This window comes from Argiope bruennichi, chromosome 7, assembly GCF_947563725.1.
Source record: "Argiope bruennichi chromosome 7, qqArgBrue1.1, whole genome shotgun sequence".
NCBI lineage: Eukaryota > Metazoa > Arthropoda > Arachnida > Araneae > Araneidae > Argiope > Argiope bruennichi.
The window spans coordinates 58,330,504-58,348,453 of NC_079157.1; the positions used below are offsets into that span (position 1 = coordinate 58,330,504).

At 30.7% G+C, this 17,950-nt stretch overlaps 1 protein-coding gene across 1 annotated transcript in view; it reads right to left on the minus strand.

Moving 5' to 3' along the window:
* LOC129976441 (fatty-acid amide hydrolase 2-A-like) overlaps nucleotides 1–17,111 on the minus strand; it is a 32,877-nt gene extending 15,766 nt beyond the window's left edge. The window contains exons 1-5 of the mRNA XM_056090011.1: nucleotides 16,995–17,111; nucleotides 6,064–6,246; nucleotides 3,952–4,171; nucleotides 2,472–2,681; nucleotides 813–932 (exon numbers count right to left, since the gene is read on the minus strand). Of these exons, the coding sequence (XP_055945986.1) occupies nucleotides 813–932; nucleotides 2,472–2,681; nucleotides 3,952–4,171; nucleotides 6,064–6,246; nucleotides 16,995–17,003 (742 nt within the window). The 5' untranslated portion in view covers nucleotides 17,004–17,111. The remainder of the gene's footprint in view (nucleotides 1–812; nucleotides 933–2,471; nucleotides 2,682–3,951; nucleotides 4,172–6,063; nucleotides 6,247–16,994) is intronic.
* Nucleotides 17,112–17,950: the final 839 nt, after the last annotated feature.

Below are 17,950 nucleotides of genomic sequence, written 5' to 3' on the forward strand. Positions count from 1 at the left end.
AAGTCGATTTTTGCTTTTTGGATTGGACTTCTCAGTTTCAAAAATCGTTCCATCATTAGGAGTAAACTATTCCAATTTTGTTTTAGAATCTAATATTAACATATATTCTGTTTTATTTTCAGTTAGTATATATTTTAGAAAAATATCCTTTTTATAGGGGAACGTTTAAATATCTTAACAATTTTTCGAACTTTATAAATTATAGGAAGCAATTCTTGATAGGTTAATATTTCATCCTCATTAGCAATATCTTCTTCAACAATTACATTGTCATTATCTTCATTGTCAATAGTCAATATCACTCTTACTCACTTCAAAGTTGGAATCCGAAATTTTTATATCCACAGTATTTGGATTCTTCTGTTCTTTATTTTTTTGGTATAATACATCTATTATTCCTAATTGAATTCCATGTGCATAGCACAACTGCTGATTTGCACCAATCAACTTTCCAACTTTTTTCATATTTGATGCTCCATTAGTCGTTAAGGGTACAATATTTTCTTTCAGGGATAATCCATGTTTCGCTAATTTAGATTTAAGCAATTAATTAAGCTGTTAATTAGCTAATTAATTTCGCCCGTTATGGAGACATAAAAACAAAAACGCATACTATTTTGCTATGTTCGCGATACCTGAACATATAGTGGAGAAATTTTAAAAATTTCTAGTAAATACCGAAAAACCGGTATTTAAACTTGTGAATACCGGTATTACGAAATTGTACAAATGGCTCAAAATACCGGTATTCGGTATCCCGGTATACCGGTATTGCAATCCCTAATTGTATTGAATAAAGCAGCAAATGTTACCTCTCGATGGTTTATGCCCATAAGTTCCACAGAACGCAGATGGAATACGTATGCTTCCTCCGATGTCTGTTCCGATGCCGATTATAGCCCCTGCGCCGGTCAGCAAAGCTGCCTCGCCACCTTTTATGTAGAAATAAAATGTTTTATGATTGATTAGTGAAATATAAAAAAATATAAAATTATTTTGTGATTCTGTTATTTTGTTTTCAGTGTCTTTGAAAACCATTTGGAATTTTGAAAGAAATACTGAATATCGAATTCAATGTCATTGAATAATTTGTTACATTTTTAAATGATAAATCTTACATTAAATTAATTCAACTTTCAGAACAAGAAATTAAGAGGATTTTAAATTTTTTATATATTTTTTTAATTTTTATCAGCGCAGTTCTTCGAAATAATGGTAGTGATTATATCTTACGGATCTGTAAAACTGAAGGACTGATAAATACATTGTTTGAATAGCATGCAGGGACTTAATTTTTTATCTTGGCTGATACAAATAACATACATGGACAAGAGTCACAGACACGTATAAAAGAATACTAATTCTCAAATTAATCCACGGGAAAATATGCAAAAACAACATCTTCAGGATACCACTAACACTAAACATCGGCCATGTTCTTTCGCTGTTGTTACCTCGACTCCAACGCACAGCATTATCTCTTCCTGAATGGCATAGTTGCTACATATTTTATATTACAAAAACAACCGTCACGTGGTTGTGAAGTCATTTCACAATACAGTCCTTTCCCTCGACTTTTTAAAATATTTTTACAAATAATCGTTCTTCTGTTTAGCTTCTAAGAATAGTAAAAAAAATTGAGTATGTATTTTAAGACTCTTCTGGTCGATCGATTTAGTACAAAAATAAATACAGTTCTTATAAATTGGATGCAATGACAATGTTCTAAAAAAATCACTCATCAGGATTATTACTTTTCGAGTAATCATATTTACCTATACATGTAATACACGTACATTGTACATACAGGTAGAATGAGTTGTTTCTACGGATTCTGTCCAAAATTTGTTATCCAATTTTGATTGAAAAATCCCTTGTCGAATTTCATTCGACAATCTCATTCCATCAATGAACTACTGTTTGTCACAGAAAATAGTCATAATGCTCTTTTCGGATTCAGGAAGAGAAGATATGTCAAAACCTTGAGGTTAAATATTTTGAAAATCGGCTGTGTGTCTCTTGTGCATTGGCGCTTTACAAAAACAGATTATTGACTATCAGATTCGGCATGTATACATTTTAGAGAGTAGGGATGTCCGTGTCAGAAAGATTGTAATTGATTTAAAACCTATCTAGATTTTTGTGTTTCTAAACGGTGTCCCAAAATTAACGCAAGATTTGAATTTGTCACCATTCGATTATTAATCGATTAACGTTTGGAAATAAAAAAAAATATTTTCTAAGTTAACCAGTTATGCATAAAAGATTCAAAAAATTTTTTATTCGTAAGAAATGTCCTAAAGAACCAGTGGTTGGAAAAGTAGTGAGTATTTTGTATATCAGAAAGCAACACTTCCCCAAAATATCTATACTTCTAATTGGGATAAAGGATGGTTTTGGCCCTAAACTAATAGGTAATGATATCGCCTAGTTAAATTAAAACTGATAATAATAACAAATGCAAAGATAACCTGTGCTTCCTCCAACTGTTCTTCTGTTATCGAACGGATTCTTCGTGATTCCATACAAGTGATTCGCCGTCTCCCACCACATGCAGGTTTCTGGCACGTTGGTCACCGTGACCGGGATAGCACCGGCTTTCCTGTACATTGCAGGCGCATCTCCGTCCTCTTCGGCCAAATGACCTTTGGCTTTTACCAGCCCTGCGGTCTGTGCAAGCCCTGAAATTTAGAACTAATTACTTCCATTACGAAAGTATTTGACAGTATTGTATTGATGACAGAATGTTTAAAGCATAAAGACTAAGTGGTAACTATTTTTTTTAACCTGCTTGCAACTTAACCCTTTCAGAATTCCACTAAATTTTTCTTCTTTTACGAAAATGAAGTTAATTCTTGAACATTTCATAAGAAAAGAATGGAGCTTGTGCTGCCATCTTTTGTCTGTATTATGTATTAGAAAATGTATTTGTACTAATTGACAATTTATAACGTCACCCATCTAAAATTATTTCCGGAGAAGGTAGGTTTAGAGTTACCATCGCCCTCAATCGTTTCTTCACTGGAAGTAGAGATTCTGTACCATTAGAATTTTTTCTTCTATGCGAACTAATAACTATTTTGTGTAGTTTTCTGTTAATTTTTCAGTCCCACAAAGTATTAATCTGTTTGGATTTTAATCACCTTGTGGATAATTTAATTCTCTTGTGTACAATATGTGTAGTCATACAAGAGGGAATTAGATAGAAAGGAATCAAAGATGCTTGTGCTACGCAATTGTTATGGTTAGTTTGTTTAGTCTAGTTACATTAAAATGCCGTTCCGAAGCAACACAAGTGCCATTTTGAAACGAACCTTGTAATTTGAAATACGGTTAGATAAAGACGACGAAATTTTATCTGGCACTCCTTACTGCCAACTTCCGCATCACACCAACGGAAATCTTTAAAGCCTATCAAGAAAGATATGATTAAGTAATTCTAGGCGGCCGAAATTTTTTTCAAACCAATAGTTAGTAGTTTACTGTTGAGATTATTTCATATTAAGTGTCTAATCAGATGACGATTAAAATGTAAAAATTTATATTTAAAATAAGGAATTTAAATATAAAAATAATTCTAAATTAATAAATATTTCTTAACCAAAATATTTATAATGACTATAAATATAAAAAATAATTTTAAATAAATAAATATTTCTTATTTATTTGTTTTGATTTTAAACCTTTTTTTCCCATAAAGAAACCCCATTCTGTCAATATATTTAAATTTTTATAAAATATCAACTTCAGAATTAGTTTTCATATATATTTTGTATAGTCTAAGTAAATTTCTTTAATAAAATCTATATGAATAGAGCTTTATAAAAAATGTTGATCATTTGTAACTTATTCCTACAAATAATAATATATTTTATATATTATAATCTCCTTTTAGTGGTCCGTATTATCCACTGATACCTTATAAATTTGTTAGATGCATAATGTGATTACCTTTAACTCCACGGACTTCTTTGCAAGAGAAAGGCACTCCTAGAAGGGGCGTTTCCTCCGCTATCTGATCTTCCGTCTTTTCGCCGCTCTCCAAGAGCCGATCGACGGCCACAGCGTCCTGCAGGGCTTCCACGTATCTCTGGTCTGTCACGGCGTTGATGGAGTCATGGATCAGTTGGGACCGTTGGATGTACGCTCGCATCACGTCTTTGCAAGTGAGCTGAAATCATGCGGAATAAACATAACAAATGCTGCATTTATTTAGATCATTTTTGTAAATTTATCAGTAGTGGATTTCGTTTGGAAATATGTCAACAGTGAATTTTGCATGCAAGTTTTTGCAATTTCTTAGGAATTTGTTTCTAAATAAGTTTAATTTATAAAAGCACTTAGTGTAAAATAAGGTAATTTAATAAATAAATTTTGTGTAAAAATAAATTTACTGCATTGAATTCACTTTACTACTTTGCTTTGATGTGATGCATTTGTCAAATTTGTTTTGCTATGAATATTTTTGAATACAATTATAAGTCGCAGTAAATATATACAAAATGTCTTAATCCTTGAACTGCCAATATTTTAAAGATCACTACCGAGATGCAGTGTTTATAAACAAATTTAAATATTCTTAAATTGATTTTTTTTTAAATTTGCGCTCTATCTTATAATTATTAATAATCGCTATAGATAATAATTAATGTGCTATCCTATATAATTATAAACTTAGAAAAATACCCTATAATAATCTTTTAACATATTCTATAAAACAGATTTATTTAAAACAAATAAAACTTCTGCAATTTTTTTTCATTCCTTACTTTGATTACGTGGTGACAAAGTTTAAGTTTAGAGAAAATTAAATAAAAGTAAAGAAAAAAATATTTATTGCCTACGTTATGTAACTATTACCCGATTTTAGAAAATTCTGGAATCTGCCGATGGTATGTAAGCACTTGACTTACGTTTTTTTAATTGTATTTTACTAAAATCTCTGAGTCGAAAGTGAGCGTTTTTGTTTTATCTTTACTTCACTTATTTTAAATAAGCCAAATTATTTTCTAAAATTGAATTGTCTTCGTAGCATCATAATTCCACGCTGCAATAATAAAAAGTAAACACATTAGTCCCCCGAAAGCCGAGGGTTGTAACATAAGACATTGAAAAGGGATTTTTTTTCCCGAAAATATGAAATATGTTTTTTTAAATTTATATGTATATAAAATATGTTTTTTTAAAATTTAATATTTCAAATGTTTGAACAATTTTCTCTATAAAGCAGTTTAAAATTTGTTTCTAAGTCAATTTTATGGGGAAGTTTAACTTATTTTTTTATATTAGCATTTATATATATTTCAATGATATTTTAAGACCTTTGAAAGTTATTTTCTCAAATACTTATTTTTGGTAGAATTTTCTTACAAAAAAACCTCGTAAATTAAAATCGGATCCATATTTTTTCATTCAAGTTTGCTATAATAATTTCTCAATATGTTCTGCAGTTCTTCAACTATAAAATAAGTAATCAATTCATTTAGAAATATTCTCTAGTTATTTTAATGCTTTATAATGCGAAAAAAAAAAAATCAAACTTTTGTGCTATTTTTCAGTAGAATGCCAATATTTAAAGAAAGACAGGAAGAAAAGCTTAATTTTTATTTCAGAGACTAAATAATATTTTTCATAAGCAAAATTTTAAGTAAATTATTTCATAACTAAGCTAACTAAAAAGTAAATGTTTTTACTTTATACCACTTAGTCCTTTTTTTTTTTCAACTTTTGTCATTTAACTGTTATATTTTGGTTTATACATGTTTTTTTCAATCTTTTTTATGCAAAAATGAAAAAAAAAATTATAATATTTTAGAATGTTTTTGTAAAACTTCATTCCGAATGTAGTCATATACCTGAACAATAATTCTAATGATGCTCAATTAAATCATTAAAATTTCAAATGTGCAAATATTTTGCAATAATTATCAACAAATTTTATTTTAAATATTTAGCCAGTAGAGTACACTCATCATAAGAAAATGTGTTGGGATATTCTCACCCGACCTGGTTCCGTTTCACTTCTTTCTATGGTAATTTTTTTTCACAGTAAGAAAAATTTACCTGCCGTTTCCTTATCTTCTCTGCCAATTCAGTCGCTGGCATCAGAAGGATTTTATTGTCTATTGGTGGGAGCTTCTTGGTCGGTCCCATTAGCAGACGGTAGACCAGATTCAAGAAAAAGTTGGAAACTGGATATGTCAAGGATAAGACGATCCTAGTGATCTCGCAGATGAGCAACAAAATCTGTAAGAAATAAGAAAGAAAAAAAAATATTTTTTGGTCAATGAGATATATTTTAGACTAATCAATAATGTAGCATATTTGATCTATTTTCATGCGTTTAATTGATGAAAAACCAATTTTCTTCATTTGTTTGTGGAATGCTTATTAATGTGTTTTATTTATACAACAATTTGCTTAGCGAAATTTAAAAAATAAATAAATAAATAAAAATAATAATGGAATAGAATCGCTTTTATAAATGTCTTCTTTTCAAAAATTAAAATTTATTAAAAAATTTAAAGAATGGAATAATTCCCCAAAATTTGAAAGTAAACCATCAAATTAATATTAAGAATACTAGCATTAGGTAACTCAGAGTTGCTGAACATCCAAAATTTCAATCCAACTCGATAATATTGCTTTCTAAACCTTTTTTTTTTTTTCCGGAACGAACTAAATGTCAAAATTTGAACATCAAATAGATCCTGAATTATTATCCAAAAAATTCATGAGTGAAATTCCGAATGATAAAAATTCTATTAATTAAAAATCTTTATACGGTAGCGGTTACACAACTCTACTTACCTTCTCTTTCGACACAACAGATGGCTTTACCTTATTAACATCAAGGTATATTTCCCATGACCTTTCTTGGGGGTCATTATTAGATTGTATATTAAGTGAATGTCGTATATTTTCGTGTTCGTGTTCGTTTTGTCTTGTGAAATGTGGTACTTAGAAAATAATTAAATAACTGTTCTTGAAACTTGTTTATTATTTTAGCTACCTCATAATGAAGTTATAAAGTCCTCTATAATACATTAATATTTGAGTTAATATTCAATAAATTATTTTCTTAAATATTGTATAAATGCTCTTAATGTGTAGTCTGATTTGAAATACAAGATAAAAAAATTAACATAATTATTCAAAAAAAAAAAGTCATCAGAATGAAATTAGGAATACAGAAATAAAAAATTCAAATCTAAAATTTGTTAAAGATTAAAATTTTCCTTATTATTCAACTGAATCTTTTTATAAACACTAAATATTATAAATATGTTAACTGAAATGTTAACTGAATTCAAAATATGCTGAAAAAAAGGCAAATAACTTAAAATAACTTACAAAAGAAAATTTCATCAACCGAAACTTAAAATTAAAAAAAAAAGGGGCTTAAACATCAAAATTTTCTCTATTGTTTGATTGCATTACTTTTATAAATACTGAATATCATAAATATGTTAACTGAATTCAAAATTAGATATAAACAGTCGCCCAAAATTGCATTAGAATCCAATTAATGAAATTAAAATTATGAAAAATATTGATTACCTAAAAAATAGTTATCCATCAAAAATATTTTATTATGTGATCTCACATTTAAATATTCTTTTTTTGATCTTTTACTCTTTAACTTGATTTTTTTTCCTAAAATATGTAGTGTTATTCACAAAAAAACATATCTTTTATATCATTTAAATTAAAAGCTCTAATAATACTGAATAATTTCCTAATGTATTTATTTCGAAAAATGCATCTCTTGTCTTTCGTTTATCTCCATAATTCTTTTATATATTATGATATTTGTAAATAATATAAAAAAATCTCATATAATTCTTAAATATTATAAATTATATTTGTTTTATATTAAGACAATCCACTATTAGATCTGAATATTCCCTTTCCTGACTATAAGCTATTAAACTTGGCTTGCATTTATTCAAGAGTTTTATTTGAGACAGAAAAATATGAAATTAATGAAATCACTTGATAACCAATAAATGCACGTGCAATTTCAAAAATATATATTGCGAAATTAAAGAGAAAGTAAAAATCACATTTCGAAGTAAACGTCAGAGGAAAGCAATTAATTAACTAAATCTTAATAATTTTCAAAAGAGACGATCGAATGTTTTGTTGGAACAATGAAATTAATTTTTATTTCTTTACATTAATAAAAACAATATTACAGAATGTATATGAAATTAAATTTTAAAAGTTTATACATTCTACATTATAGAGAAAAAATATATATAAATAAAATTAATAACATCAAAAAAGTTTTTTTTTTTCGTGTTAAGATAATGCAAAAGTCATATTTGTGAGATAATATTTTCTGAAAATATAGTTTAAAAACATCTAAAAGTTTAATATTTTTATTTTAATTATACATGCTACAAAATTATACATTTTACATTCTAGAGAAGAAATCTATGGAAATAAAATTGGCAACATCAAACTTTTCCTTTGCATTTTAAAATAATGTTAAAATCGGGTTTTTGAGAGACAATATTTTCAGAAAATATAGCTGAAAATAAAAGTTTATAATTTTTTAATTAATTTACATTTTTGGTTTTTTGGACTTTGGAAAATTCACAGTAACTTTTGTTTTGAAAAAAGCATGTACCAAATTACATCGAGATCATGTATAAACTGTGAATTTTTATAATACAACATACAATCGAACATATATTTTTATACATATATAGATATTTCAAATTTTATGACATCATAAAACTATAATCTATCTTAAAAATTTCATAAAAATAAAACAAATCGTTTGGCACGTGAAGATAAAAAGTCAAGGGAAAAGAAAGGAGGAAAAAGAGTTATCGATACTATTGTATGAACAGATATGCTATTTCTGGAAAATTTAAAGAGAAATATAAATTGATTTAAGATAGCGTTATCCTTTAATCTGAAATTTCACATTCCAATACAATATTCTTAAAATCTTATCAAAACTTTTCATCTGCTGTCAATATTTTTTATATAGATTTTTATTTTCTCATTCTGTTCTATAACTTTAGTTTATACTAGCTAATATGCCCGACATCCTTGGTATTTAAAATGAATTGATCCATAATATTTTTAAAAGTAAAAATAATCTTATATGATTTATTATAACACATACAATCCTTTTATTACACTCTATAACTTGATAAACTATCTTTGAGCCTTAGTTACTTGTAACCTCATGAAGCTGTAGTGTATAGCACTTCTTTCCTTGAATTTTTTTAGCACTCTTAAGTAACTGCTTTAAACCAATAAATAAAATTCCAAAATATAAGAAACATATATTTCAAAAGATGGAATAAAAAAACAGAGCCGTACTGCTACCGTATTTCAAAATCATCCGAGTTAAATGTAAAAAAATAATTACAATTGAAGAAAACAAATTGCACAGAAAGGATATTTGTGTAGCTGAAAAAGGTAAAAATTTTAATTTTAAGATGGTGTAGCAGTTACATTACTCTTATCTTCTCTTTTGGATACCAGATGGCGACACCTGATTAGGCGATTCCATAATGCTTTGCAAGTGTAATTAGAATGAGATGTGATGCTGTACATGTCCTGTCTTGTCTTCATGTTTGTTCAATGTGTGAATGTGATTATTAAAGAAATGTTCCTGAAAACATACGTCCTGTTGCTTCCTGCACAGATCATAATAATCTACATTCCACCACAATGGTATTAATGTAATTTCTTATAGGACAATTTCCTCCAAAATTACAGCAGAAAAACGGCAAAATGTCGGTTAATTTCTAATTAATTGAATATTTCATTAACTTTTAACGGTTGAAAAATTGACGGTTTTCTTTCTCTTAGCCCCCAAAAATAAGAGAGTAGTTTGGTTATAATCGGCCCAGTCTTTGTAACAATGAAATGTATATACAGCTATAATGACTTTTATTTATATTAAAATTACTTTTGTGTTCTGATTAAATTTCCAGCATTTTTGTGTTACCTTCAACAAAAATCTTCATGATATTTATTGCAATGTTACATTTAAATAATATAGAAGAGAATATCAAGGAGAAAATAATAATAAAATTATCATAAACAGCATTAATTATATAAATTACTGCAACATTTCAAAATACTGCAACAAATGTTGCAACAATTACTTAATAACATGAAGTTTTCTTCGTTAAAACTCAAGATCATCTGGATTCAACATCAATGGTCACCTATTTGTCTCTTTCTCCATTTTCGACAGATATAGCAAAGTAGAACTTTGTTAGATTCCTTAGTCTTAACAAGTGAACCAATTTCAAAAATTTTATTTGCCAAATAATTTCTCTACTTTGACATAAGCATATCTAATTAGGCAGAATACTTCATGTTTATTGCGTAAGCAAAATTTAACATATTACTTCATTGTGTGCAAATTATACATAATACAAATAACAAAGTATTGTTAATCTAAGTTAGTTGCTATTACTGAATTAATACAATTAATAAGATGGATGAATAGGTACTAATAAACAACTGAGCTATGCATATTTTTTTTTATATATATATTTCCGACAGAAGTTGAAAACTATTACAAGCTATCATTTATGTCAATATTTCATTAAAAGAGCAAAACTTCTCACTTGGGACTACAACTGAAAAACTAATTTAGAATATGACTGATATATATACTCAAACAACTACTGAAAATTTATTTTAGAATACAACTATTATATATACTTTTATGATTGTTGAGAAGTTATTTTAGATACAATTATCATATTTATAATCATACATACTCGAACACCTGATGAAAAATTACTTTGATATTCAATTATATCTACATTTGAATGATTGCTGAAAAGTTATTTTAGAATTAAATTATTATATATGTTCAAACCAATGCTGAATAGTTCGTTAGAAAATACCTTTTACATATATTTCAAAAAGTATTAAAATATTTCTTTAGAAAACAATTATAACATTTGTTCAAACGCATGTGATTAATCGATTATCAATAGGAACTGGTCATTATTAATAATAACTGTTTCTTTTGGTCAAAGTGAGAAAGTTATTATTAATAATTCCCAATGAAGTTTGGTCAATGTGATATAGGATATAGGATTGCGATATGGATGTGTCTCCTTGTATATGTTTTTTAAACTTGCTATGAAGTTTTTCTAGATATTTTTTCTAACTTCTTTTTCTTCTTTCTAACTTCTTAACTTCTTTCATAATTAATTAGTCTCGTCTGTTTGTTTTTTTTTGGGGGGGGGGTTAAGTCATTGAACAATTCCAATATCAATCAGTTGAAGGAGAAAGAAGATTTTTTAAGCATTTAAAAAAAACAATAATATTTTTTATTTTATTTTGCACTGGAACAATGAGTTTTTCAACACTACCAATTCTAACAATATCATATCTCGATACTCGTTGCTAATCTTCTGGTGTTTTGACACAAGAATTATCTTTGCTTTCCTTAACTTTTGCGAAAAACGAATTATACTCTTCTCTTGTAAATAACTGATGATTTTTACCTTTTGTTTTTGATTTGCGCATGTCTAAATGGTTGTTGAAACGTGACTTCATTACTTCTAAATAATCCTCCATTGTCTCGTAATAAAATTTGTTAAAATAACTATCTTAATTTGTGGAAAACAATAATATAAACGCCAAAAACTGGCAACGATAGAATCGGGAGAGTAACTTGTAAAATAAATAATCAACTGATATTGTCTAGCTGTTGCCAACACATAAAAAAACGCGAAAAGCTTACATTGGCTAAACTTCGTTGGTAATTATTAATAGTAATTATTAATAATGTTGTGGGATGTTTTAGTGGAGAAGGTTGCAAATTGGGATAGTTAAGTTACATCCACACATAAAGAATGAGCGACAACTTTTTTTATATAAAAATAAACATCTTTTAATTTTTAACGCTAACACATCGACAGACAACAGATTTTTGTGAAAGAACGGAAAATTGATCTTTTTAATTCGCACAGCTCGCGCGCTTGATCGTAGATAACTGCTTCGTACTTCCGGTGCGCAGTTAGGAAAATAGTTTTTCGAATACAGTCATTTTGATGGAAGCAGGATCGCCACAGTACTCCCCCCTCTAGTAGTGCAGCAGGCACTGAAGTTAGAGGTAACGAGTGTTGAAGCGAACTCGTCGGCCAGATCTGGTCACATAAGGTACTGGAGTAGAATTTGTAGGTGACACAGGACTCGATGGAGACAGTTCAGGTACTGGTTTTGGTGAAGTCGGAACTGCAACTGGTGGTGATATTGCTGGTGCAGAGGACTGGTGAGAGTTCTCGAAGAACGCAGGCTTTAAGCGATCAATGTTGATCGTGGACTGTTTGCCGTTCTTTTCAATTGTGAACATTTTATCAGTTCGTTTGAGTACGAGGTATGGTCCATCGTATGGCGCTTGTAAAGGTTTTTTAACAGCATCGTGGCGCACGAACACATGTGAGCAAGTGTCCAGAGCTGGATGAACGAATACTTTCTTGGTGTCATGAGGTGCAGTAGCAACAGGTTTAAGTTGATCCATCAAGGTCCGTAAATTTATTAGGAACTCATGAGGCTCGACGTTAATTGAAGGGGATTCAAAAAATTCTGATGATAGTTTAAGGGTTGAGCCATAAACTAGTTCGGCCGATGTGCACTGTAGATCTTCTTTTAATGCGGTTCGGAGTCCGAGCAAAACCAAAGGAATTGATTCGGTCCATTTCGTAGATGCATGACATCGGAGGCTTTGTTTAAGAGATCGATGGAATCGCTCGACTATTCCATTGCTTTTTGGGTGGTATGGGGTCGTTCGGATCTTTTGGACACCCAAGAGTTTGCTGAGCAAAGAAAACAAGTTGCTTTGGAATTGTCGTCCTTGATCTGTCGTGATTATTGAAGGCAAACCGAAGCGTGAGATCCAATGAGTTATGAATGCACGCGCAACAGTTTCAGCAGAAATATCAGGAATGGGAATTGCCTCAGGCCATCGTGTGAAACGATCTATGCAGGTAAGTAGGTATCCGCAATTGTTTGAAGGTGGAAGAGGTCCTACGAGATCTAGATGAACATGATCGAATCTGGCTGCAGGTAATTGAAAAGATTTAAGAGGACTATTGGTGTGTCTAACTATTTTAGATTTTTGGCAATCTAGACATGAACGGGTGAAATTTGAAATGTCCTTTTGCATGGACGGCCAAAAGAATCTCTCTGAAATCAAATGTTTAGTGGCACGGATACCTGGGTGGGAAATATTGTGCAAAGATAGAAAAACTTTCTTTCGGAAAATTTCTGGGACGTAAGGTCTAATTTTGTTTTGCTTGACATCACAGTAAAGTTTAGATGAATTGGGGTCGGTTGAGAGAGGTTTTAAACAAAGTGACAGTTCATTCTTTGCCAAAATAGTCTGAAGTTCTTCATCAGATGTTTGTGCTTCCGCCATGGCAGAAAAGTCTATTTTTGGTAACTGTATTTCATTAATACGAGATAAGGTATCAGCTACAACGTTTTTTGAGCCCGATACGTGCCTGATGTCGGTGCTGAATTGTGCAATGAAATCAAGGTATCTTAGTTGTCTTGGAGAAGAAGAGTCAGATTTTTTGGTGAAAGCAAAAGTAAGAGGTCGATGATCTGTAAATATTATGAAATTTTGACCTTCCAACAAGTGTCGAAAATGTTTGATAGTTGCATATATCGCCAAAAGTTCCCTATCATACGCACTGTATTTACGTTCTGAGGGCGTAAGTTTTCGGGAATAAAATGCTAGAGGTTGTTGACCATTAGACGTAGTTGTATGGAGGACAGATCCGATGGCTGAGTCTGAAGCATCAACCATGATAGATAATTGCTGGTTAGGTGAATGGAAGTTCAAAGTAGCTGCATTTGCGATATCAGATTTGCATTTTTCGAAAGCTTCTGTAGTGAGGTCAGTCCAAGGAACAAGTCGCTTATCATTCTTTTTAGAGTTTTTTAAAAGTTCGTGTAGGCTAGCTTGAGTCTGAGCGGCATGAGGCAAAAATCGACGGTAAAAATTGAGCATGGCCAAGAAACGCTTTAGCTCAGATATATTTTGAGGTTTGGGAAAATCAGAAATGGCTTGAATTTTTTCCGGTAAAGGTTTCACGCCTTCAGATGTAATTAGACAACCTAGAAACTTTACCGATTGCTTCCCAAGGACGCATTTTGAAGGGTTTAGTTTCAATCCGTGCTGAGATAATCGTTCAAATACTGTTTTTAAATGTTGTTTGTGCTGTTCTACATTATTTGATGCAATCAGTATGTCATCAAAATAAGGAATGCAGAAATCTAAATTTGACAAAACTTGATGTATATAACGTTGAAAGGTTTGTCCCGCGTTTCTTAAACCAAAGGGCATATAAACATATTCAAAAAGACCAAATGGGGTTGTGATTGCTGTTTTTGGAATGTCCGCTGGGTTAATAGGAATTTGATGATAAGCTCGGATCAAATCCAGGGTGGAGAAAATGGTTTTATTGAAAAACATTTGAGTGCAATCTTGAATATGAGGAACTGGGTATCTATCAGGAACGGTAATTGAATTTAAACGACGGTAGTCGCCACACGGTCTCCATTCTCCATTAGACTTTTTCACCATGTGTAGAGGACTTGCCCATGGGCTACTAGAAGGACGGATAATACCTTGAGACATTAAAAATTCAAATTCCTGACGTGCAATTTTTAGCAACTCGGGAGATAAGCGACGAGGTCTCGAAAATACTGGTTGACCAGTTGTTTCAATAAAGTGATGTATTTTAGTTGATACTTTGCTTTTTGTTGGTTGAGATGGATTAGTGAGGTCTTGGAATTGCGATAAAATGTCATAGAATTCTGAATCACCAAGCAAAATGGATATACCAGAAGTTAATGAATCTGTGTTTGTATATTTGCCTTGAGTAGTTAATTTAGTTATGCCATCAATCAAACAACCACTTTTAACATCAACCAAAAGATTATAGTGTTTTAAAAAATCCACACCTATAATTGGTTGGTTCACATTTGCAATTATGAAAGACCAAGTAAAATTTCGCCGTAAATTTAAGTCTAGCGTAAGGCGTTTTTTACCAAAAGTAGCTATTTTTGTGCCATTAGCAGCTAAGAGGAGTAATTCATTAGAGGAATCAGCTTTAGGAGCATAATTGTTTGGTAAAACAGATACGTCTGCGCCTGTATCCACTAAAAATTTCCATTTACTAACTTTATCGGCCAGCATAATTCTATTAATTTTGCGATCGTGGCCAAGGCCAGTGGACGACCGCCGATTTAGTTTCCCGAATTCTTGAAAGAGCAAGGCAAACTACATTTTTTTGCTTTTGTGCCAAAATTTGTATGATAAAAGCAAATGCCATCAGCAGGTTCTTTATATTTTTTTAAGCGATCACGAGAGCAACTACGACTGTTTTTAAAAGGTCGATTTCTATTTCTGCTTTGAGAGCGTGATTGGCGCATTGTTGTAGTAAGCTCGCCAACTAAAGTCGTCAAATGGGCGACTTGTTTTTCAAGTTGGGCTATTTGATTATTCGAAGATTGAGGAGTAACGGAATTAATGTTTGAATGGCCAGCCAAATCATTTATTTTATCTGCAACTGATGCTAAACCAGCTAAATCTTCATTCAAAGCAGTTAAAATAGTTTGTGTGCTGTTTGGCAGTCTTCCGAGCCAAAGAGATTTTAAGAGTGGCTCGCCAACAGTATCGCCCGCCAATGTTTTCATACGAGCTAATAACTGAGATGGTCGTTGGTCGCCAAGTTCTAGGCCTTGTAGCAGCGTACGTATTTTCGAAGCTTCACTTTCAGAATGCAACTCAATTAAACGTTTTTTTAATGTTGGATATTTATCAGTATCAGGAGGTTTCAATATTATATCGCTTACACAATTCAAAATATCAGAATCAACGGCAGAAATAACATGATTAAATTTTGTATCATCAGCAGTAATTCCCGCCAAGGCGAATTGCGCCTCAAGTTGAACAAACCATAATGCAGGGTTAGCTTTCCAGAAAGGCGGAAGTTTGACGCCAACACGAGAAACTGTTGCGTCGTTGTTGGCGGAATTTGGAGTATCTCCTGGCATGTTTTATTCAAGAAATCAAAGGCACGTTATAAATATAATTTCACAAAACTGCTTTGAAATACGAAAATACAAATAATATACTGATAATCAGAGTAAATAATATGAAAATGCTAATCCAAATTATATAACAGAAGTTCCGATGGAAATTATTTAGGCTGTGAAAATAGAAACAATATTCAACGATACGCTTACCGCCATTAGGAAGAAATGCGCTATGGCGCCATTTAATGCATAAAGAAAACTGGGAAAGTTATCCTTTCACTTTTCGAGTCACCAAATGTGGGATGTTTTAGTGGAGAAGGTTGCAAATTGGGATAGTTAAGTTACATCCACACATAAAGAATGAGCGACGACTTTTTTTATATAAAAATAAACATCTTTTAATTTTTAACGCTAACACATCGACAGACAACAGATTTTTGTGAAAGAACGGAAAATTGATCTTTTTAATTCGCACAGCTCGCGCGCTTGATCGTAGATAACTGCTTCGTACTTCCGGTGCGCAGTTAGGAAAATAGTTTTTCGAATACAGTCATTTTGATGGAAGCAGGATCGCCACAATGTGATAAATGCTCATAAATTATTCATTTTAATTTATTTGGATATTATTAATAATGACCGGTTAGTATTAATAATAACCGATTATTCACATCGAGTGTAGCATTCTTGCGTGTGATTGTAACTGTAGGAAAATTATCTATGCTCGAAATATTATTAAAAAGTTGCTTAAACGTTATTTTGGAATACAACTTTTATATATGCTCGAACAGCTACAGGAAAATTATACCAGAATACAATTATTATACATATACGAAATATTATTAACAAGTTATTTCAGAATACAACTATTTATCTACAGTCGAACTATTCATATAAATTTATATTAGAAAGTAATATTTATATATATATATATATATATATATACTCACGGCAATCATCGTGGAAGCTTTCCGGTATTGTCTTTTCCTACTGTCAGTGCATCAATGACAACAGTGAATATTCTGTTTTAGAATTGTCCTTGAATGGCATGTACTTTACTTCCTTGGTCTCAGAGAATTTATCAAAAAGAGATAGATACTATCTAAAAGGATGTCCCTAAGAGATAAGAGAAAATGAAATCGTTAAAAAAACGTGACGTAAAATAAAAATAACAAAATTTGATTAGAAGTTGAAAAATGTCTACGCTATTTCATTTGAGCTTTCTCTTTTTATCTGTATTTCATGCATTTCTATTTAACTTGTTCTTTTTTTATTTAAAAATAGGGAATTTTTGTAATTGATTTTTCAATCACTTCTTAATGCTTCAGAGCTTTGAAATTTGGTATAGGTGTGTGTTTCCAATTTAAATGAATTCTTTTATTATTTTCAGAGCCGGCGTCCTGTCACAAGGGTAGGGTGTCTTCCTGGTGTCCTGGGTTCGAGTCCCGGTTTGGGCATAGTTGTTCTTCCGTTGTTCTATTTGTGAGATGTGTGAATGTCCTCTCCTGTAAAAAGGGGTTGTGGAAGCGAATGAGTGATGCGTGAGTAGCAAAGTCGTACTCTTGGCCCTAGTTGGCTTCGTAACAGCGGGCTTGTCCATAAGAAACAACAACATTTTTTTCAGAATTAAAATAAATTTTCCGATTATTTTTAATGATTCATCTTTAAGGATATAATTCATTCATCATAAAAAGTGTCATTTAACAAAACTATTATAAGATTTCAAAAGAATTCTGGAAATAAATTTTAAAATATATTTAAAACTGAAATAAAGAAAAGAATAATTAAAAAAAAATTAAATACGTTTTTATTAGTGCATTAAAATATTAGTCAGTAAGTATGGAGGTAAAACAAGATCATAAAAATGTGGAGATCCAAAAATATTACCTTTTAAAATTTTAGCATA